General features: G+C 56.6%; 1 protein-coding gene across 1 annotated transcript in view; it reads right to left on the bottom strand.

The window, feature by feature from the left end:
* Positions 1 to 1,052: 1,052 nt before the first annotated feature.
* Positions 1,053 to 22,460, bottom strand: part of LOC119090125 (WD repeat-containing protein 11) — a 32,525-nt gene continuing 11,117 nt past the window's right edge. The window contains exons 9-19 of the mRNA XM_037212920.1: positions 21,488 to 21,556; positions 8,662 to 9,210; positions 8,254 to 8,430; positions 7,761 to 7,929; positions 6,712 to 6,813; positions 5,835 to 6,007; positions 4,938 to 5,003; positions 4,180 to 4,340; positions 3,371 to 3,468; positions 2,960 to 3,129; positions 1,053 to 1,926 (exon numbers count right to left, since the gene is read on the bottom strand). Of these exons, the coding sequence (XP_037068815.1) occupies positions 1,813 to 1,926; positions 2,960 to 3,129; positions 3,371 to 3,468; positions 4,180 to 4,340; positions 4,938 to 5,003; positions 5,835 to 6,007; positions 6,712 to 6,813; positions 7,761 to 7,929; positions 8,254 to 8,430; positions 8,662 to 9,210; positions 21,488 to 21,556 (1,848 nt within the window). The 3' untranslated portion in view covers positions 1,053 to 1,812. The remainder of the gene's footprint in view (positions 1,927 to 2,959; positions 3,130 to 3,370; positions 3,469 to 4,179; positions 4,341 to 4,937; positions 5,004 to 5,834; positions 6,008 to 6,711; positions 6,814 to 7,760; positions 7,930 to 8,253; positions 8,431 to 8,661; positions 9,211 to 21,487; positions 21,557 to 22,460) is intronic.

The raw sequence follows: 22,460 nt of genomic DNA, 5'->3' as shown, positions 1-22,460 counted from the left end.
CAAAATGATTACTTTGGGCTTAAAATGGGCGCTTTCCAGACCAGGCATGGGCCCTCTACGCTGACTTTGGTAACACAGCAAGCAAGTGCTACCACATACCCGAGGGCCCCTTCTAGGTCACCTGAAATTATTGGGGAGGGGGGGGGGGGGCGAAAAGATACTTCTGCCTCCGCCTCAAAAGATAGGGGAGGCAGTTTGCCCCAGCTGCCCTCCCCCCTGTGTGCCGCCGCTGCGTGCAGCTACAAGACAGGTCTCTGTTCAAGACCAGGCATGGCCACCCACCACATTCCACCTGTTTCGTCGGAACCGTAATTATGCCTGGCTTGCTTAATGCGATTCGATACTTCCTTTGAAAAGTCGCCTCCAGCGTCTCACCAGCCGCCAGTTGCATCAGATAGTTATGGGATCACAAGGCGATCCCTACTTTATGATTGGTTTAGCCGGTCATCGAACGATGTCGTGCTCGCTTCTTGTTGGCTAGCTATCACATCATTTCCGGAACCTGTGACCATGCCTCGTTTCCAATGCACGTAGTTTATAACGCGCACCGTTGGTGACCATGTATGCGCTCCCTGGACTCGAAGACGCAAGGCCGCTGTTGGTTATGCACGTGGACATTGTGGTGTGGTGTGTGTTGGTGAGTGCAAGTTACTGGAAAACAGAAGATGTAGACCGACAAGATATATCTTTGGTTGACTCGCGGGAAAGATTGGCATGAGCGAGGCCTGCACTAGTTTATCACGCCAGCAGTAAGAAATCTGCTACGCGGATTCTGACTAAAAGCAACCAACGCCGTTGCGCCCTCAGTTACAAAAGGAAGAAAACGAAAAAACGTCACAGACAATGCATTTCCACACACATCCGTACATAACATCTCGTATAACACGTAGACAGACGACCCCACCCACCTGAGGATCAACCCTTTCAGGTCAGGAAACCATTCCCAATGCCTCTTGAACCAAGCCTTCGTAATTTTCGTATCTTATAACTAAACAGGAGCAAAAATAATGGTCACCGATAGCCCAGATCACCAGAGCCCAACATCCAGACACGTGCCCGGATCGCCCAGAGCCCAACATCCAGAAAAGATCCCGGGTCCCAGCAGACCCCAGATTCAGATCTTAGGGATCCGATCTTGGGTTTCTGGGAGTCTTGGCACATGTCTGGTCATCGACACCGTTCTCAATCCTTCCTGATCTGCGGTTCGTAATTTTCGTATAGTATACCTAAACAGACGGATTATGTTCAAGTATACCATCCCCAATCACTTCCAACTTCATTGATTTGCACATCCTTAAACTAAACAGGGGCAGTAACTAATCAAATATATATTTCCAGGTCCTCCTGATCTGCGGTTTGCTAATTTACAGGTCTTATCGACTATCTGTGCAATCTAAAACCGTCATATGCTATCATTTGGTCCATAACACACACCACGCGAATTCTGAAACACAACCGAATAACCATTCACCTTGCAAAACCCGACATGGCAATGCAAAAGATCAAACAACATAATCCTAACACTAAGATAAGAAAATACAAGTCCGTACGTCCCAGAGCACTTCGTCATCGATCACAGACGGCCAACAGACACACACTTAATATGCCATTGTATCACCCCGCGCGCCGACCATGCTACGCTTACCGCGGTGCACGAATTTCAGAAGGCGATCGCAACACACCCACAGCCGTCTAGTGATCTCCAGCTTTGACTGCGTACACCAGCGCACGCGCAGTCGGAGATAAAGGGACGACATGACGCAGTCCGGCGCGCCACGAACTCGCGACTGATCTTCCATCGGCGCGCGAGTGTCAGCGGTCGGCGACGCTCTCCAGTACGGCGTGCAGGGCGTTGTCGCGGCGCCGCACGAGCTCCGCCGCCCGGCGGAAGTGGCCGGTCGACAGCAGAAACAGCACCGCCTCCCGCTGTAACGGGACACGTCAGGTGAGCAAAACGGAAACGGCACCGCCTCCCGCTAGAACAGGACACGTCAGGGGAGCGAAATGGAAACGGCACCGCCTCCCGCTGTAACGGGGCACGTCAGGTGAGCAAAACGGAAACGGCACCGCCTCCCGCTAGAACAGGACACGTCAGGTGAGCGAGACGGAAACAGCACCGCCTCCCGCTGACACTGGCCCTGCAAATAAGCGGTAAAACAATGACACCTTCATTTACGCAATATCTCCTAGGGGCCACAGAGGCCATTCTTGAATACACAAAATCCCCATGAACTGTGGTGCCATTATGCCCCGCCTCCCCTGCCCAGCCGCGGCAACGATGAGTGGAATTTAATCAGGTACTTCAAGTTACAGATTGGCGTCAGGGCCAGCCGTGCCCTGCCGCGTCGTGTGTTATCCGCACATGGGCTCCGCAGTATGCGGCGGGAATACAGTCTCTGAGTCCCGTCCTACTTCCACCTGTAAAACAACGAGCTTAAGGCCGTGACCGTGCTGAGTACCATGGCGTATTTCACAGATTAAGGAGCAGTGATTAAGGTGAGAAAGAACGAGTAAGTCATACAGTAGACGGTCTGTCCTTTTATCAATGAGTGTGCCACCTCCACCAATAATAACAAGGTTTATACTGTCCTCGAAACATGTGACATACGATGTAACAAGCCGGTAGGATGTTCACGCTGTCCTCTATCCTTACAGAACTAAGTTTTGTTTCATGACCGTGTTCAATTGTATGTTCATTCGCGATGATCCTGCGTTTGAACTATACAAATTTTGGATAACAAGAGACTTTGTTCCTGCTTCAAGACGATTAGTGTAAAAACAACAGGAATGGGTAAAAGTTTTTCAGTTACACTATTTCGCAATTGGTGCACGTCTGCATGGCGACCGTGCCGGTTACAGCTGCCTGTTGCATGTGACAGCCAGGCAATTTTAGACCAGCAACTGACCGCCCGCGCCAACAGCCAACGTCGGCTGGTGAAGCGGAGACGCGCCGGCTCACCTCTCGTCCGATGGCGATCAGGTGGTCGGCGTGCTTGCCGATGACCTGGGCGGCCTGGCCGGGCGGCAAGGAGCAGCGCGCCAGCACCACGGCCTCCTCCCAGAGGCCCGACGACTGCAGGTACCGGCAGCCGTCCAGCGTCTGGCCGATCACGCACAGGATCTCCACCCCTGGCCGGAGACGGCCGTCAGCGCACGCACAGCTGGCCCGAGACCGTGGTCAGCATGTACAGAGACGACCATCGGCATGTACAGAGACCTGGGTCAGTACGTACAGAGACGAGGGGTCAGCAAGCACAGCCCGCTGGCGTATCCACATATCGCGAGGATGTCGTGCTGCTGCATATCACGTACAAACTACGGTTGACAGCAGCATTGCGCCATACCATTCCAAACGGCCTCTTCCGAATACCTTTATACACGTGTCCCGCCGCGATCAGGCTGGTCGCTACCAGCTTCGCGACGCCGCCGCCGTCGGAGCCCAGCGACCCAGAGGCCAGCACGCACGCCCTGTCAGGCAGGAGACGGTGTCAGATATGCCGAGCACACGTCCTGTCAGACAGGAGACGGTGTCAGGTATGCCGGGCACACGTCCTGTCAGGCAGGATATGGTGTCAGGTATGCCGGGCACACGCCCTGTCAGGCAGGAGACGGTGTCAGGTGTGCCGGGCACAAGCCCCGTCAGACAGGAGACGGTGTCAGGTATGCCGGACACACGCCCTGCCAGGCAGGAGACGGTGTCAGGTATGCCGAGTACACGCCCGGTGTAGCCGCATCCCGTGTGACATCTGGAGGAGCACCTCGTGTGACATCGGGAGCCGGGGATACCGGAGTGCCGGCCACATGCGCGGACAAATCGCTGCTGACACCGCTGCACCATACGCGGCGAAAACCAACAAACACCACGCAACCCGGAGAGGCGGCGCCCATTCCTAATTGGAGATATTTCAAGACGAGAACTATTTACGCATGGAAAAATGGGTTAACGTTCATGTACGAACTCAATATTCGATAGGCTGGGTTACCGAGAGCTGGCTACTCAGAGCAACAGACTCCAAAGCAGTCTGAAATGCTCTAATAGCCGTCTAATATGTTTGGCTGTCATCAACATTAACAGAAAGCTCATCTACATGATCTCAACACGATGGGCAAAACCAACCCATGTGGTCTGCACGGAATGCGGCTGTCCCGCGGCGCGTGCGCCGGTCTCGGTCCGCCTACTTGAGACAGTTAGTGTAGAAACTGGGGTCGGACGGCTCCGTCTCCAGCAGCGCCTGCGCCGCTCGCTCCGTCTGGCCCAGCAGAATCATCTGGCGCGTGGCGTCATCGGAGGCGGACGGCAGGTGCGCCAGCCGTACCGCCAGCCGCTCCTGCGCATGCGCCTGAGGACCGCCCGGGCAACAGCTACACGCCGTGGACATGTAGCGCATGGCACACACTGTATTCTGCGCCGCAAGTGTGCCGTGCCGTATTTCTAGGCATACCCGACATGCCAGCAAAAACAGCTGATCGATAAAAATCAGACATGTTCTATGTACACTGGATTGTAAAGATAATACGGCAGATGATGAATCACATTTATCGAAAAGTTTCCCTCACGGGGGCAACACCAGCTGCAAAGGGAGGGCCGGCCTGCGATATGATAGGGCAAGTTTTTTAGGGGGAAGGTGATAGTAAGAGCAGCCAATAGCTTGCAACAATATCACAACTATTTCCGACGTCGTTCAATAAATCGCTTCATGAATTATCAGCACATGTGGGTTGTCAATTTTCAGGGCGACCCTGAAAATAATTTATAGAATTTTGCAAAAAAAGATACCTAACATGGATACCAAGGAAGAGCTTCTGTCTTACTGAGCTTCACAAAACGGTGGCTTATGTATTGTTGCCCTTTCCCGACCCATCGGAGCCCTACCGAACTGGGCATTGAGAATCAGGCCCTGGTGTCAAATCATGTCGCAATGAGAATGAGGCCTTACCTTGTACGTCTCTGAGTCGCAGAGCAGGTCAAAGTCCAGTCCAATATACGGCTGCTTCTCATCATCCTGAAATTCAGCGAAGGTTCAGGACTAGTAACGCAGCCTTTCGAGTAGCGTTCCACCGCCTGAATTCGAATGACACATCTATGGCTCAGTGAAATAATGCATTATCATACCCGTTGCGCAAGGATTGTATGCATTGTGCATTGCAAACATGATGAGACGGTAAGATTGTTGGGTGCACCATGTAACATGAGCAATAACATGAGCATAAACGTGTGCATCACACAAACGCACAGGAACTTTCACATTGATTAAAAATCCTTTGAAACCGTTCCACGCTGTGATATGCATCCATTGTACATCGTACATTTCTATTCCAGCCCCTGCTCGCCTAGGGAAGAAGAAACCGCAGTAAAAGAGAATCCGGGATTGCGCCAATCGTACCTCGCTTACTATCCCCAATGCCCGGCGAGATATGACATTGGCAAATATTACCGAAATCTTCTTTTGTATTCTAGTCATAAAGTTTAAAAATCTGTCAGGACCTGCCAACGTTCGCCAGCTTGCGTTCACTTATTCGTTGCAGCGAACTAGCTGAGCTAATGTCGACAGAGTGCATCATATCGTCACTGTTAAGATCATTACCTAGCCCTTCACACCGAGCGATGAAAGGAACCTACACAGATTATATTGATTGGCTCCATTCCGTTCCTGAATCGAATCGCACACACGTCTGCTAAGAACCGGACTGGCGAGGCAGGAGGCGGCCCACAGTCAGGGAGAGGTCGCCGGGGCAGTGATCAGCACCGCTCGATGAGCACGTGACCGTCGATCCGCGGCCCTGTCAGCGACCGTCGCTGAGCGTCTGGGAGCGGCCGTCGCCGGCAAACCGACCTGGCTGCCTGCGTGCCGGCTCAGGTAGTGGCAGGCCACGCGCCACAGACGGGACGAGGACTCGTTGCCGAGCAGCTGGGCGGCCACGAGGCCGCGCTCGGCCGGCGGGCTGCGCTCGTCCGCCAGCCAGGCGAGCAGGCCGGCCGGCAGCGTCAGCAGGAAGTCACGTACACCTGGCGGCCGGCCGCGCCCAGCTCAGTCGAGTCCCCCGGGCCGGTGCACGAGGTCAGCAGGGTCCCTCCGGGCCGACAAACGGGGGGTCAGCTGGGTCACCCCTGGGCCGACACGGGGGTCAGCTGGGTCACCCCCTGCCCAAAACACAGGGGGTCAGCTGGGTCACCCCTGTGCCGACACACGGTGGTCAGCTGGGTCACCCCCGGCCCAAAACACAGGGTCAGCTGGGTCACTACCGTCCCGACACACAGGAGTCAGCTGGGTCACTACCGGCCCGACACACAGTGCAAAGCGACTGACAATCCAACAGCCCTCCGGGTCCGACCAGACCATCTGCAGAGCAAATCAGACATACTTCTTCTTCGGAAATCCCATGGCTAGTGTAACGCGATGCATGACTTCATGACAATGCTCTTCGTGAAGATTCGATTCATAACCGTAATGTTCATATCGCGCATGGGAGCCGGCTGGCTTCAACACACGATAGAGAAAACAACGCGCGACAATAAACTTAATACTGAGTAGCGGCACGGATGGCAATGCCGCGAGTGCCGCAGTGACCGGACGGCCTCTGATGGCGGTGCGATCTAGTCTTCATTAACGGATGACGACTGAAATGGTCTCTCCGCCGCAGGCGACTGTCGCGCAGCTGGGCCATCAACAGACACACGTGACTGCGGGAGTCGGTGTGACCTGGACGCACCTTGGTCGTCGCCGGTGTAGGGTCCGTCGCTGGCGCTGAACAGGTACTGCTCCAGCGCAGAGACCGAGCCCAGGCTCATCAGGCACGGGTGGCAGACGGCCGCTGGAAACACGGGACGACAGCTCAGCTGGTGCCCACCCCGCTCAGCCCCCTCTGCCCCGATCAGGCCCCTCTGTCCAGGCTCACTCACCTCTGTCCCGCTCGGCCCCCTCTGCCTCGCTCAGGCCCCTCTGCCCCGCTCGAGTCCCTCCGTCCCGCTCGATCCTCTTTGCCCCGCTCGGCCCCCTATACCCCACTCTGCCCCTCTGTCCCGCTCCGTCCCCTCTGCCCCGTTCGGCCCCCCTCCACCCCGCTCAGCCCCTCTACCCCGTTCGGCCCCCTCCGCCTCGCTCAGGCCCTCTGTCCCGCTCTGTCCCCTCTGTCCCGTTCGGCCCCCCTCCATCCCACTCAGCCCCTTTGCCCCGTTCGGCCCCCTCCATCCCGCTCAGTCCCGTCAGCCCGCTCGGCAGTGGCGGCGTTGAGGGCGTAGCACTCGGTGGTGTGACACCCGTCACTAGTCACACCCCCATTTGGAACAATCGCACCACATAGTGATGCTGCTGCGGCGGCCGTGACGAAATCTACGTCGACGATTAACAGCGGCAAAGAGTGATGCGGCGGCGTGCGTCATCAACTTATAACCGATGTCTGTGACGAAATATGCGTAGATATCCCTGTATCTTAGATAGCTGGGTATTTTATACGAGAACGGTGTCAGAGGCCATCACCGGAGATCAGTGTCGGCCTTGGAGGTCATAACCCTAGCTCAGTGTCGGCGCTGGGGGCCATTACCCGAGATCAGTGTCGACGTTGCAGGTCATTGTCCGAGGTCAGTGCCAATTTCGGAGGTTATTACTCGAGTCAGTGTCAGCGTCGGAGTTAAAGTGACAGCAGGGTGTCCTCCTCTCTACTGGTAGCCACACTGCCCCGCCCCTGACCTGGACTGATATGACCCCTATCGACCTGACCGTAGCGGAGAGGGGCGGGCGGAGCACAGTCGGCCGGCGCACCTTTGTTCTGGTACATGTCCGTCGGGCTGCTGGAGGTGCTCATGTTCAGGTCGAACACACGCACGCAGTTGTCGGCCGTCAACAGCACGGGCTTGTCCGAGGCCGCCCAATCGCAGTCCAGTATGCGGATGACGTCACGGGGCGAGCGCAGCTGCGATATCCGCTGGTCCTGAACGGGGTGCAGAACGCGTGACGCGCGGCAGCGCAGATCGCTCCCCGCCCGGCGGCGGATCGCTCCATCTGGCGACACTTGAAGCAACTGGGTCGCGATTTGACGGAAGATTCCCCGTATCAAAAAACGTTTGCACAGTATCACTCAAAATCTGCTTCAGAAAAGATGAACGAGAGCGGCACGACTACGATGGAGCTCGCTTTGAAAAAGAATAGCAGTCGGCAGACAGACCATGAAGACAGTCTTTCAAGCACTTCCAATAATACCATCTGTTGGTGTGAAATTGACGGCACGAAATATGGAAACACGGCTTTTGCTTACAGTTCTGGTATCCCATATATCGACACCATCCGCAAAGAGGACAAGAAGCTTCATATTGCCGCGACCTGGGGCGAACTTCAGCTTCTTGACGGCGCCGCGATGTGTCGCCACCGTATGCGCAAGCTTCGAGGACAGGTCCCAAATGCACAGTTGCCCCTCGATGTCGCCGAGTATCAGCTGGAAGAGAGATAGTGCCCACTTAATCAAAAGCCGCGCTGATATTTATTTCACACCTTCGCACCAGAGGCAGGCCAAGAGAGATAACGCATTAACACAACACACAACTGACACATTTTTTCCGCTTGGAGTTTTGCAATACTTGGGGTCAGTATCACGGACATGGCAACATATCGTTCGGTATCGATGCCAGGCATGGGTGCCGTCCCCGCTCGGCGCTCGGCTGCTCACCTGGTCACCCTTCCAGGCGATGCCGACCACGGTGCTGACGCCGGGGTCGGCCGGAATGCGCGTGCCGTCGCGCACCTGGCTCCCCTCCACGGAGAAGTGGTACATCTGGCCGGCCGGGTCCGTGAACACGAAGTGCTCCTTGACCTGCGGCCGGTCGGCCGGCTCGGCGTCGGCGTCGGCGTCGGCGTCGGCGCCGGACTGCGCGCGGCGCCGCACGCTGTGCACGGGCGACCATTCGAGCGCCGTCAGCGGCGGGAACTTGCCCGGCAGCGTGCGCAGCGGCGTGAGCGAAGCCAGGTCCCACAGTTCAGTCGGCTGCTCGCCGAACGTCACGATGAAGTACTGCTTCAGATGCGACACGCGCACGGCGGCGATGGGCTGCGTGTCGGCGCGCTCCTGGCGCGGCGCCACCGACTGGCCCGTGCGCAGGTCGGTGAAGAGCAGCTCGTTGCGCAGCGGGCCGGCGGCCGGCCGCGCGAACGACAGCAGAGCCGTGAGGCTGCACCACTCGATGCCGCGCACCGGGCAGCCGTGCACCGCCAGCTCGGCCTCCACGCAGCCGCGCGCCGCGTCCAGGATCAGCAGCGCGCCCGACGCCGTGCCGCACGCCAGCCGCGGCACGAACTCCTGCCGAGACGCCGCGCTCCGGTCACACGCACGCACGCGCGCGCCACGGGACACGGCGTCACGTGACTTGCCGGGCGCGTCGGGTGCCTCTCGACGGAGGGGAGACGCCCCCTAGTGCGTTGTGCTGTACTAAACCGGGAGTTCACCAGGGAGAACAAAACCTGCTCGTCCAAGCACGTTTTTGGAAGATGCAACATGTGTAACATGGAAATATTTTGTGACGTGCAAATATAAAACAATGCAACCTTCAATGTCCCTTGACCGATTAGTTTCACACTTCTCTAGCGCCTTTCAACACCCGACATCAGCTTGCACGCATTATTTACGACACTCTCACAATCCTACTACCGATGTGCTATGCTTTTCGCTCGGCTTCGGACCAGCCAAAGAATGAGGTCTTCCGGACGTCTCCCCGTCTTCAGAGACATGATTCATCAGTTATGCTCTTATGCTCACATGAACATGAGCACACCCTTTGCACAATCTCAGCACTCACTCGCAGCTTCCAGCGGACACCACGCTCACTTTCTCTACCCTCGCTTTTACAAGTCAGACAGGTTATTAGGTTGTCGTCGCATGCAGTTCGCTCCACTATCTCAGAGGTCAGGGTCCAGCGGACTCACGTCCGACCGAGCCGGACGCCGCCCCATATCGCCGGCTGAGCGCCTGCTCCCCCAGTTGTTTTTGGCAGGCCTCTGGCCCTCCAGGCGGTGTGAGGCGGGACGCTACCTCGCCGGAACCGTTGTTGATACTTTGGGTAGTCGTTTTGCTTCCAAGTCCACCCAGGCTTTATTTAGACACCCAATAAACCGGAAACAGTTGATCCCGGGCTCAGTGGGCATAGCTATTGAAAGCAGTCTTTTACGGCATTGCTCGACTGAAGGAACGATTTTATGAACTGATGGATGTGAAAGCAGTGCACAGTATGTGGAAACAGACAGGATTCGATTTTGTTCCGGACACCCGGCGCTAAAATATATTCCATTCACACAAAAAGTAAACAAATGATTATGTCAGCCTGTACGTATCTCGTAAAAATGATAAAACACACCAAATAGCAAAATACGTTCACTGCGCGCGATGGTGAGCAGCCCGACTTCATGAGAAAACCACGGGCCTACAGTTCAGACGCTCGAAAAAACAAACAAAATGGAATGGTACTGAAGAGGGACAAGTTGGACTGTTGTCACAATATCAAAAAAGGCCGTTTGATAGCTTCGACACGCATTCTGGATGCATCACGCAGTCATCAAGACGTCTGGGACCTGAATGGCCCTGCCTAGCCAAACATTCGAGATAGGGGTATGAGCGCAGCCCCCCTGCTTCTCTACCTGCTGTCGCGGCATCCGCTGTAGTCAGTGCCGCGCGCCGGCACGCCTCGCGTCTGGGCCGCCCCGGGACGCCCCGCGTATGGGCCGCCCCGGAACGCCCCGCGTATAGGCCGCGTATGGGCCGCCCCGGGACGCCCCGCGTATGGGCCGCCCGGAACGCCCCGCGTATAGGCCGCCCCGGCACGCCCCGCGTCTGGGCCGCCCCGGGACGCCCCGCGTATGGGCCTCGCCGGAACGCCTCGCGTATGGGCCGCCTCGGGACGCCTGGCGTCTGGGCCGCGCCGGCACGCACCGCGTCTGGGTCACACCGGGACGCCCCGCGTCTGGGCCGCCCCGGAACGCCCCGCGTATAGGCCGCGTATGGGCCGCCCCGGAACGCCCCGCGTCTGGGCCGCTCCGGAACGCCCCGCGTATGGGCCGCGTATGGGCCGCCCCGGAACGCCCCGCGTCTGGGCCGCCCCGGAACGCAACGCGTCTGGGCCGCACCGGGACGCCCCGCGTCTGGGCCGCCCCGGAACGCCCGCGTATAGGCCGCCCCGGAACGCCCCGCGCATAGGCCGCGTATAGGCCGCCCCGGGACGCCCCGCGTGTAGGCCGCCCCGGGACGCCCCGCGTATGGGCCGCGTATGGGCCGCCCCGGAACGCCCCGCGTCTGGGCCGCCCCGGAACGCAACGCGTTTGGGCCGCACCGGGACGCCCCGCGTATAGGCCGCGTATAGGCCGCCCCGGGACGCCCCGTGTGTAGGCCGCCCCGGGACGCCCTGCGTCTGGGCCGCGCCGGGACGCACCGCGTCTGGGCCGCGCCGGCTGCGTCACCCAGCCTCTGGATTGTCGCGCCCGCGCGTCCTGGAAATCCCCCAGCCGCGCCAGAACCGTGCCAAGGACGGAGCTGGGAGCCGCGTATGGAGAAAGCCAACATCCTGGTGCTGAAGTAGCCACGACCCAGCGTACAACCGTGCGCCTCGTGTAGGAATGCGGCGCCGGTGCGATGCCATGACGTCACACCCTGCCAGAGCTTTGGTGATGAGGGGAGGCGGGGATGACAAAGGGTGGTTTCACCTTGATTATGAAAAGGTCCCTATCCAAAACATGAAGATCGCCGGATATGGTCTTTTTGATTTCGAGGGAGCACCATTTTCTTCGTTTTAATTTCAGTTTTAACATTGAACTGCAACAGATGACAGAAATTAACGAAAGATGCAATTTTGTTTGCATATCGAAGTCAATAAACTGAAGGAAGCGGACGTTAAATAACTGCATGGAATAATCCACCGTCGCCATTCATTTTACAATGGTTCAATAGACTACCTAAACCGATAGAACACGGAACCTCTGCCATAATTGTTTAAGGGGTTCTACAGATACAATGAAAGCCCCGTGAACTCAACTTAAGACGAAATTGGGTCCCAAATTCGTGTTAACGTGGCCAACCACGTTCTTCTGAGAATGTACAACCGTCAGTCGCGATCAATTAGTGAGATAAATCGTGTAACATAGTTTTGACATCAGCACTCGCAAGCGTTATAAACGAAAACCCCGATAGCCGGTGTTGCAGTCTTCATTAGGAGCTCGGCGATCCGGCAACCACTGCGCAGCGACTAACGGGCGGACGAAAAAGACATCGCATCTGAAACAAATACCTTTGAAGGCTTTATGACACCAATATATACGTTTGGAAGGCAGCCCATACATATCACTGACAGCACCACGATCTGGTGTCGAAATGTGTTGCTGGGCTGGAAGAGTTAAAATAGAATCTCTATTTTTCGTGGTGCTGTAACTGTTAATTTGTTCAGAGCACAGTCTCGAAATTATAAGGTCATGTAGACGCCCGAGTCTATTTCATGCAAATGCAGGTTGGTCTTTTACTTTTTGACTTTGGCCCTTTCATGTTTTATCTTGTTTGATCCACTCTTTTGCGTACTCATGAGACCCACTTCCTTTTCCGGGTAAGGGGGCCCGTGGAAAGAACACTAAGGGTACAGTACAGTTTCCGGCAATACTCTGAAGGCCCATTCCGTCCCAGTGCGAGGTGCCTATCAGCTGCGATTCTGGTGACACAGGGCGGGCCCCCTGGTTGATCCGGAGGCCCCTGGAGAGACACATACATTGGTCCCTGCCAGGTGCAAGAAGCCCTCTGATCCGGACAGTTGACCCCAGATCGACGAAGAAGCACTCATGGCCACAAGATCCCCCATCGCCGCAAGTGGTCCAATAATGGGCACAGCGACTCCAGTTCGGCTTAACGAACCCCTGACTGAAATGGGACGGAGGGCCCCGCTCTTTGCTGGAGGCTATGACTGGTACGGGGCCTTCCATTACCTCATTGTGGAATTCCATCGTAAGGTCCCATGTCTTCCCTCATTGTCAAAGGGCCCCGGCCAACGCACGAGGTTGCCTGACATCCGAGGTGCCGTCCCTGCCCCTATTCAAAGAATGCTCCCCGGCCGACCCCTTGCGTGCACAGGAGCCCCTTTTCTGTACTGTGGGGCCCTGACCGTCGCAGAGGCCCACTATTGTTACAGGGGCCCCGACCAATCCAAATTGCGGGTCCCGGCCTCGCCTAGGGGAATGGCCCCCATGGCCCAGATCGACACGGAGCCGAATGTTTGGTGTTCGTGGTCACTGGCCAAAATGGGGCCATCATTGTCCGAGAAGTCCTTAATGGTTGAGAGGCATCGCGACTGATATTAGCAGCCACGGCCCTATGGGCGGAGGTCTTTAATGTAACGCACAGCTAGCCCTTCGAGATCGTGATCTTCGGTCCCTAGGGGCCCTTCAGGCTCAACTCGGTCCCTAGCTCACTCGGGGCCACTTGCCGATACAGGACCCCTGTTAGGCACTGTATGTTCCTGACACCACACCCCTCATGGTTTCAGAGACCTCGACCAATCCTGACCAACACAAATCACGGGCCCCGACGTTGTTGGGAAATGGGCCCCCAAGGGTTGAGAGCGACAAGAGACCGACTTTTCATATTTTTTTATCGGCATGGAGAGAAGGCGCTATCAGAGTCAAAATCACTCCGACAAAGAAGTGGACGTTTGACTCGGCAGATCTTGCGTTGGCGAGTGCGTTAGGTGCGGAGGGGGCACTTGCCCCTAATTTTGCGAGAAATGCAACGTAAGATAGAGAAGAGGGAATCCAACTGCCCAGACTAGCCACGGAAAGGTGGGTAACAGTGATTGGTGTGGTGTGTGGTTGCGCCACCCAGTTAACTAATAGCGTTATAAGTAAACACTTCCACACACCACTTTATAGGTAGCGTGCCACGGTCGGCGGTAAGCCAGGGTTAGTGTGCGGTCTGAAGTGAAATGTGAAGGAACGAGGTAAAGTTCAGAAACAACTTTCCCGTCAGCCCGCACATCGGACGCTCCGTCAGCACGCATGACGCCACGCATCCCACCTGACAAACATGCTGACAACGGATTGCACGCGGCCTGCGCGTCCGCCCCCCAAGTGAACAGCTCCACATCTCCGCCGCCAGTTGGCCGCCGCCCGGCTCGGCGCGGGTTGGACACTGCGTGACGTCACAGACGCCAGCTGAGCGCGCCCTCTTCCAAGGACATACGCGGCCGGCCCGGCGAGTCTGCGGCCGGCCCGCAGTTGCAGCGCGGCCGTGCTCGCGTGGGTTCTCCGCAGCGCACAGCAGACAAGCCCGGATCGCCGTCCGGCGCCCGCGCTGTCAGTGCGATGATGACGTGGCGTGAGCTGACGCTGCAGGCGGTGCTGCTAGGCCTGCTGGCGCTACTGGTCGGCTTGGGGGCGATGGTGCTGCGCGGCCTGCTGCTGTGGCGCAGCCTGAGGCGGCGACCGCCGGCCGGTCCGACGCCGCTAGCCAACTGTCTGCCGCCGGCCGGCCCGACGCAGCTGGCCGCGGCCGCCACCGTGCTCACCTTCCTCGCCTGTCTGCTGCTGAGCCGGGCGGAGTCGGCCTGCTGCTGGGACGCGCTGCCGCTGCTCCTGTGCGTCGTCGTGGCCATGCTGCAGCAGTTCGGACCGCCGCACGAGCACGTCGAGGCCACCCGACTGTGCCAGATCGGCCAGGGCAGCGCATACAGCCACTACTACGGCTACCTGCGCATGATGCGCGACGAGCGGGGCGTGCGCCGCCGGCTGGAGCACGTCCGAGACGGCGCCCAGGGCGACGCCCAGAAGCCTTGGCTGGCCGAGCTGTTCGCCGACGCCGTGTTCGTGCTCGCGCCCGAGAACGGCCGCTACCCGGACAGCTTCGACAGCCTGCCCGGCGTCGGCCCCAACAAGGACTTCATCCCCGAATTTCAGTTCAAGGTGGGCGGCAACCCGCGCTCGTACGGCAAGTTCCACGTGCACGAGGCGCGCTCCTCGGACGGCGCGCGCCGCCGGTGGGTGGCGCTGGACCAGGTGTCGGCGCTCAGCACACTGCGCAAGCTGCGCGACCACGGCCCCGCCGGCCTCAGAGAGGCCGACTTCAGCAGCCAGCTGACCAGCATGCTGGACACGCTGCAGACGGTCGTGACAGAGAAGGAGCACCTGCGCGGCCAGGTGCGGCTCATCCGCTACGGGCCCGACGACAACGTCGGCGACCTCATCCTGCAGGCCATTGGCCCCTCGTAGGCCGGCGGCCAGTCGTTTCGCCCCGGCTGCCGGGCGCTGGGGGCCGGTAGAGATCGTCGCAGATGTCCATGCGGATGCGTGATAACGGCTGTGGAGATGCACGCTTGGGGCGTCATACGTCGCGCGTGTCCCGGCCGAGCGGCGCCAGCGAGGCGTTTAGTCGGCCCCTCCCCGAGCGTCGGTGAGTGCGTGACGTCACCACGTCGCCGGAAGAGCGAGGTTTGCAGCTGCGTGCCATTTGTGTCGAGTGCATGCTTCCGTTAGCCCAGAGCACTTGCTAGAAAGGGTCGATCCCCCCCCCCCCGTCCTTCGCGTTCGACTCCATTCTAGAACTCGAGCGGCCGTCCCTTGACGCCGCGGACCGTACCGCGCTCTGCCTGTTTGCGAGTACCACAGGTTTGGCTGCCGCCGCACCTGCGTCGTCGGGGGACGCGGGCGTCACCACTCGTTACCGGTCACTGGGGTCGGCCTGTCTCGATATTGGGCGCTATGACTAGCCGGGTAGTAGCACTAAGCATGACGCAATCTTGCCGAAAGGTAGTGGGATCAGACCTGCGCCGAGTGTGGACCTAATCGACGTCTGCTGGCCGCGTTCGTTTGTGTTCGTGCTTCGCTGCGTCCACATGACGTTAACTGGTGCCAGACGGCCATGCCGCCGTGACTGCCAAGGGCGTGCGGCTCGCAATCGAGGAGAGGTGCCACAGCTCAGCCCACTACAGGCGCTAGTTCGCGAAAGTAGACAGCGCGTTCCCAGGTGTACGTAAATGGCTTGGTGGCGTGCGAACCCGAACCCAGCAGCTTTGTCACGGCCAGTTCAGTAACGATTCTGCGTGATCTGGGCGACCCGTACTCGCCATTGTTCTTGAATACATGCTCGAGACCGAGTCTTGACAGACGCAAAGGAGGACTTATGTATCCGCAGCGGCGAGCGGAGCGGAGCCGTCGCGCCGCCGTATGACGTCACGCGCCCCCGCGTCCGCCGCGACGAGGCTGCGGGGATCCCCGCCGGCGCGTTCCGATCCCCGCCGGCGGCCCCGCACCGGCGCCCGCGCCGGCCGCGCCGCCGCCACCAATGGGATCCGCACTCATCGCGCGCGTTGAAATGATACGTGCATGACATGAGCGGTCTGTTTTGGCGCGAGTCATAATAACGTGATTCGCACTTTTACGAAAAGAGCGGCGGGCTTGGGAATCCCGGCCACCGAACGCGCTTTTCTGTGTGATGGTTCAACTCTTTCCGATGAATTGCGTGGATGACCTTGGGTTCAATATGCAGGCCCCTGTCAGTCAGCGTGTCTTGCAAAGTACCCGCGGCGGATTGCAGAAGACATGCGTAGCAGTGACGTCACTGAGTGACGTCACTGGCCGGGCCGGCCGGTTGGAGTGCAACCAACGGATGACGTTTGCTGGGTCCGATTTTTCTTCGTGGCGTATTGAATACTAGGTTCAGTTTCCGTACATCCGCAGCCTGGCACTTTCAAGCCGTACGGGAACCCCGATCAGACAGCGAACATATTAATCAAGGTTGGTGGGATCTGGAGAGGAAAGCTCTCCGCCCTCGAACAGATTCATTTTTCCTTTCCTGATTCCCAGTATGAAGGCATGCCCCTGCCCCTAGAGGTGGCGGGACCCCTGGGACCAAAGGCCCCAATACTTTTTTCGTAGCTTGAAACGCTCGAATACTTCTAAAAGAGCCCAGTGAGGCATCACATTGGTACATTAAGCTCAAAAAAGTTCTCGAATTAAAACCAGGGCCCAAAAGGGACAAAGTTGGCTCTCTCACATAAGCATGGGAACAAGGGAGGGATGATTTCATACAAGACAGCAGCCACAACTTTCAGACTGGGGGCGGGGGGGGGGGGGGGGGAGGGGACACGTCCCCCAGCATTAGCCGGGTGGGCATACATTACAAAGGCCCTACTGCACTACTATGCTATTCTGTCACAGACTGATGTTCATGCTCAAGCGTCGAATAGAAGTAGTCTACACAGTAAATATCAACATACCGATACCTTGCAGAGCGTATGACAGAGTTTTTACGCCCCTTTAGGTCGGTTCCGCAGGCTGGTATCCCAGTAAGGATGCTGACAGTACGTTTATGATACAAAGAAAATTTTAGTGGCTCCCACCAAACATTTACGCTTTGGGGCCGTCTTTAAATTGCCATCCATCTTGGGTGGTTTTTCCAAGGCCCTCTCGTGGTCACGCACGGATTACGGTGGACGAAAACACTCTTCCCGGTTACCCTGTGTAAGCGTATCGTCCTACAAACGTAATATCCGTTTGGCCTTGTTAAGCAGAGGTACGAAACAAAGACGGACATCTTCGTCATCATGGGGGAGGTCACGGACGTCCGGCTTTTACATTTTGAACGTTAAAAAGTCTGAAGCGTACATTTCCAAGGACGCCCAAGCGTGGCGTCACGTATCCCAAGCCTTTTCTAGTTGCCCTTTGGTCACGCTTCATCAACCCCTCCCTCTCTCGGGGCAGCGTGATGTGCGGATGATCCGTTTTGCTCCCGCGGCAGTCGGGGTGCCACTGGGAATCGGATGCCGTGGCGGATGTTCGCTGGGCTCGGGCTCGTGAGGCGTCCTCTGTGCGTCTACGGGTGCCTCCAGCTCACCAGTCAGCTAGCCGACGGTGGCTCGTCTGGCCGCCGCGGTTGGCTGAGCGGGGGAGGGCTGGGGAGTTGGTGAGATGTGTGAGCGGGGGAGGGCTGGAGAGTTGGTGAGATGTGGGAAAATCCGCACGGTTCCGCACGCACGGTTTCCGTACGCACGGTTTCCAGCCACCGATTTGGGATGCATAAATCTACTCCGTTAACACTTTGGTCTCAATTGCCGATTCTAAAGTTAGACATTTTAGAATCGGCAACTGAGACCAAACTGTTCACGGAGTAGATTTATGCATCCCAAATCGGTGGCTGGAAACCGTGCGTACGCATTTTCCCACAGCTCACCAACTCCCCAGTTTTGCTCCTCAATTCACAGTCAAACTCCCCAATTGTTCACACACGATTTTCACTTTTACTCGATCGCTCATAAACTATGAAATTAAACAAAACCATCCGCGTTAACTTTAATCCTATCTGGAAAATGGTTATCTGTAAGGGAAATATGATTATATATAACGGAAAAAAGTTCAAATGAATAGAAAAAAGGAGCCTTAGGTAAAAAGGAGCATTAGGTAGCAACATGCTGTCCAAGCAACCCGATGGCTGCTGCGCTGTCTGGCGAGGCTTTAGAAAACTCCCCAAAACGTGGCAGGCCTTGGGGAATTTAGTAAGATTCCGCGAACCGACTTCTTCTGAGGCTCCGGGATAATTTTCATTGATTCGATCACATTAAAAATGTGTGGAGAGATACTCTTTTCCACACCCAAAAATAACATCAATTCGAAGACTGCATCAGCCGTGAGTCATCAATTATATTACAGAATAGGCTAGTCGGTGCCGGGTCGGCTAGCCGCCGGTGCCGGGTCGGCTAGCCGCCGGTGTCGGATCGGCCAGCCACCGGTGCCGGGTCGGCCAGCCGCTGACCTGGGAACGGGCTAGCCGCAACCAGCCTTGATGTGGAGAAGGACGGCACGGAGTCATTCCGTTCTCCCATTGCCCCGAAAATGAAGCAACATTCTCAAACACCTGAGGCCATGGACAACATTTCTTCTTGAAGGCCAGCTGAAAATTGTAAGTCATGTCGTTATCTGACTCGACATATGCACACATTTAGTTTTGCCTTAGTACATACCAAAGCGTGGATCCCTGCTCAGTTAGGGGGAACTCATTCTTGCACAAAAATATGCTGGTTAGTGAATAATTCCTGTAACATTGTTATAATTCATCATTTAAGGGTGCAATTTTACAAACTAAGTTAGAAGGATGAACGGGAAAACGGTTTAAACGTAGCTCAAAGTGCACAGAAAGCGGATTTCTCCCGGATTCGACCCATTTTAAACTCCAAGTTGCGAAAACTGGACCGCCGCACCCAAACTGGAATACGAAACTTCATCTCTGTCCACCAGAACCTCAAGGCACATTTTAAAACATCTGTGCCTGCACAGTCAGTGAGAAGCGTTAAGTTACCGTTGCTTCCATTTGAACGCTAGAGCGCAAAATGCAGCTCGGTCCTGCGTACGCCAGGCTCTCCTCTCAGGCAACGAATCTGCGCTTCCCATCTCACGTCACCTGTGATCTTGTCTGAATGCTGAGTTTTCCGGCGCGTTTCCCGAGCACAACTGTAAAGTGCGGTTCTCTTCGAGAACTCGAATGAGTGAAAACTCTTTACAGGTGTGAAATATCCGTGTCAAACTAAGGTTCGTGATCAAGCTGGTCATAGTGGCGAGGCGGTGTAAAATTGCAAATTAAGATCTGACTGCACAAGTCGTTGATCACGGGATGTGCTGAAGCTACTGATTCACATCTAAATCTGCCGTTTTAAATAAAGAACTGTCCACGCATATACACGATGTACCTTGTACTCCTAACGGACCAAGCACTTAGAACGTACATACCACCGCTTTCTTTGCCAATGTTTGGCCTGCACGATATCAGTGCGCGTTTGGGTTGCATGACAAGCGATTGTTGGTCCCAACCGTCCTTATCGGTGGTCTTTCTAGACAGCCCAAAGGTGGGACTATCCCTTTACTATACCCAAGTTTGGCAAAGCTCTGGCGCACCCATCTCCAAATGCAGGAGTGTTACGAGCGCGTGCAGACGTGGTGTTGCCCATGGCAGTCCGCCGGTTCAAATAGGCGCCACACCTCCTCCAGCACTGTAGCCACGTCACCACACTTCAGCGCGATCCCGGGCATCGTCGATGTCATGTTCGTTTTGGATTACGACTCCTATGAGCAACATGCCGTTGCCACGGACCGGTGTTGTACAACTCGATGTGTGGCGGTCTCGCGGCCGTCTGAGGCGTTATCACAAGCTCGAGGGTATCGCACGAGCGTCCGCACCTAACCACTCCCGTTCGATGCCAACACACGCCCGGGTGGCCGGTGGAATGTGCTCCACGACTTCGTCTAAAACTTTGTTGTTGCTTCAGCTCGAAAGGTGCGCTGAGAAATGATTTGAAGGCAGCCACGACCTGACTTTGAACCGCTGCAGGCCAGTGATCTTTACAAATATACCTTATATTTTGCACCACATGATTGGTTATTTAACTACATACAGCTACATAAAAGTTGACGTCGCTATACCGTACCGTTCGGGAGGTATTCTGGAAAACCAAAAAGGAAGTCAACTTGCCTCCCTGTCCGGGCGCGGCGTGCACGCGTTTAGGGATACGCGTCAAACATGACGCGGAAATCAGGCTGATGTGCGGATTAAATTTGCGTTGCTATAACCCAAGGCTATCTAAACGCTATAACCCAATAAAACAACGAAGGTAAACAACATGATCTCCCCGCGGCAAAGCACGCGCGCGTAGACCTAACCTTGCCTTTTAGGTCTAAGAACATTTTCTTATCCAAAGAGAGTACCCGTATATTTTTAAATCACGGACAAAAATATGTCTATGGTTAAATAATTTCTGCGTGTAAAAAGCGCGGTTTTCAACGAGGTAAATAATAAGATTCGCGCCGATTTCCGAAAACATGTGTGCAACTGGCCATTGCAGGAATCTTCCTGGTGACTGACGCCTGTTTAATACGTTATCGCACATCTCACGGTTCTGCATTCAGTTCAGCGCATCCTGGAGCAAACCTCGACTAAACGTCACAGATTTCGCGCACCGGCGTCAGTTTCCACGCGACGTGTTACCTCGAACGGCCGCACGCGACCGCCACCAGAGCGGCCACCGGAGGCTGGCTGCCAGGCCACCGGAAGCTGGCTGCCAGGCCACCGGAAGATGGCTGCCAGGCCACCGGAAGATGGCTGCCAGTCTCGGGCGGTAAGCCGACACCCTGACGTCATTTGCGTTCGGACAGTGGCGCTGTCTGCCCTACCTGTCCGTCGTCCGCCGCGCAGGGCGCCGACTGACCCCCGGGCGCCGACTGACCTGCCAGTTTTTGGTGGTGAGCGGCGGGCACATACGGATGACGGTGGGCGCCGGCGGGCCGGGCGTCAGCAGGCCGGAGAGCAGCAGGCGCGCCGCCGGCCGCCAGCCGCCGGCCAGCTCCCACGTCAGCGTGCGGCCGTCGGAGAGCAGCACGGCCAGGCGCGCCTCGGAGGCCGGCTCGAGCGCGGCCGCCGCCAGCCGCAGGTGACGCGTCAGGCGCGGCGCGTCCGTCTGGCCGCGCGGCTCGTACGCCAGCTCGGCGCCGGCCGGCCGTGCGCGCAGCGTGGCCGCGCCGCTCTCGCAGACCGTGAACAGTGCGTCCGAGCGGCAGCACGACAGCACCTGGCCGACAGCGAGGCCCGTACAGTAGCTGCACATAACTGCGCCGTGGCCGAGGACAGCCGCCCACCTCGGGAGGCCCCGCACGGCACGACGGCACGTCATGCTGAGGAGCCTGCCGGCTTCCGGGGAGACCAGTCGGAAATATGGAAATGAGATGCTTCCGGAGACAGAAAATATGCCGGACGGCGGGACAGTACCACACGCTCGTGGTAACGCTGCTCAGGTGAGTTGCGTAAGTCTGTTCAGTCCCACACATTCCGGGTGGCATCAAGCGAGAGATAAATGATGCTAGTACATGATAATAGCGATACATACTGGGGTATACACACACACAACATATATATACGCTTTATACGCAACACTGCATCATACATTTTCTATTATACCATATTATATATATATATACACACACACACACACACACACACATATATATATATATATATATATATATATATATATATATATATATAATGGCATATATATGGAAGGTGCGTATGAAATGCACAATGCAAATGATTCCCAAGATGGCGTTACCGTAGTAGCAATTGGGTCTTTAGCGATGTTGATCCCAAGATGGCGTTGCCAAATCTTAATCAGCAAATGTCTGTTTCAGTTACAGCAACAAAGTGTTGACCTGCGTTCAAAGTTCATTCTAAACGGTGTGGAGGAGTGGCTTCGAGGTCAGAGTACTCGGTGAAGGGAGCCTGCTGCACACGTCTTGAATCAATACACATTGTGCCATTTCAATAAACTGGAGCCTAACAGAAGTGCGAAAGGATCCAATACGCGACCTGAAATGCCTTCGCCCAGCCCGAGCCGCGCTATAAAGCCGCCCGTGTCAGCTATCAGCTGGCCTATCTAACGCCCGAGCCGCGCTATAAGGCCGCCCGTGCCAGCCACC

The sequence above is a fragment of the Pollicipes pollicipes genome, unplaced genomic scaffold (genome assembly GCF_011947565.3).
Source record: "Pollicipes pollicipes isolate AB1234 unplaced genomic scaffold, Ppol_2.1 Scaffold_3087;HRSCAF=3621_pilon_pilon_pilon, whole genome shotgun sequence".
Taxonomy (NCBI): Eukaryota; Metazoa; Arthropoda; class Thecostraca; order Pollicipedomorpha; family Pollicipedidae; genus Pollicipes; species Pollicipes pollicipes.
Note: the sequence above shows the minus strand (reverse complement) of the source record. Positions and strands in the feature narration are given on the sequence as shown.